This window comes from Penaeus monodon, chromosome 21, assembly GCF_015228065.2.
Source record: "Penaeus monodon isolate SGIC_2016 chromosome 21, NSTDA_Pmon_1, whole genome shotgun sequence".
Taxonomy (NCBI): domain Eukaryota; kingdom Metazoa; phylum Arthropoda; class Malacostraca; order Decapoda; family Penaeidae; genus Penaeus; species Penaeus monodon.
The window spans coordinates 10,642,104-10,642,880 of NC_051406.1; the positions used below are offsets into that span (position 1 = coordinate 10,642,104).

Genomic DNA, 777 nt, shown 5'->3' on the forward strand with positions numbered 1-777 from the left:
TATCAAAGTACCGCAAAATAAGTCTGATCTTTAGAAATGTTCAGTAGACTACCTTAGATCTAGCTTGAAGATTCAAAAGCTAAGTGAACCCAAATGTAAGAAGCACACAAAACAAATCTAAGGGCTTACCTCCATGAATATAAAACCAATGGGGTTTAGGAAGACCAAAGATATTGGAGCTACCAGATATAGGTAGGAAGCAAATTCTGGATGACTCTTTCCATACAGTGCAGCAACTGTTGGTAAATAAGTATTATCATTAATAAGAGGGACGGATTCTATTGATAAGCAAGCTTCAAACACAGTTTTTACTTCCACTTAAAAAGTTTAAACTACAATCCTTTTAGCATAAAAAAGGAGGTTTATGATAACAGAAACCATTATATTTGCAGAACATATAAAAAAAAAAGATATTAACTCATAAAAAAATTCTGACACAAAAATTTCCAATCTTGCAGTGAGAGAGAATCATATCTAAACAACATGCATATAAGCAAACAAATAAATAAAGACAGCAGCACAAAACAAAATCTAAAAATCATGCAGATACAACTTACTAATTGGATATCCCAGAGCGAAGTCATTACTCTGCGTACAAAAGATGGCAAAGAGACCAGCTTTGCCAAAATCCATCGGGCGGTGTACAAGAAGCGTTATCAGAATCACCAAGAAAAACACCGTGGCTTTCGAGATGCAGATGGATAGCAAAAAGAGCCAATTCACAGAACTGAAACAAAATATATGTCCTAATGAGTTATAAGTCATATGTTAACTAAG

At 34.1% G+C, this 777-nt stretch overlaps 1 protein-coding gene across 1 annotated transcript in view; it reads right to left on the bottom strand.

Moving 5' to 3' along the window:
• The window catches only part of LOC119586207 (integral membrane protein GPR155-like), a gene marked incomplete at its 5' end in the record, with an annotated part of 11,959 nt that overhangs the window by 5,018 nt on the left and 6,164 nt on the right, over positions 1–777 (bottom strand). Inside the window, 2 exon segments of the mRNA XM_037934908.1 lie at positions 130–236; positions 558–727. Coding sequence (XP_037790836.1) covers positions 130–236; positions 558–727 — 277 coding nt within the window.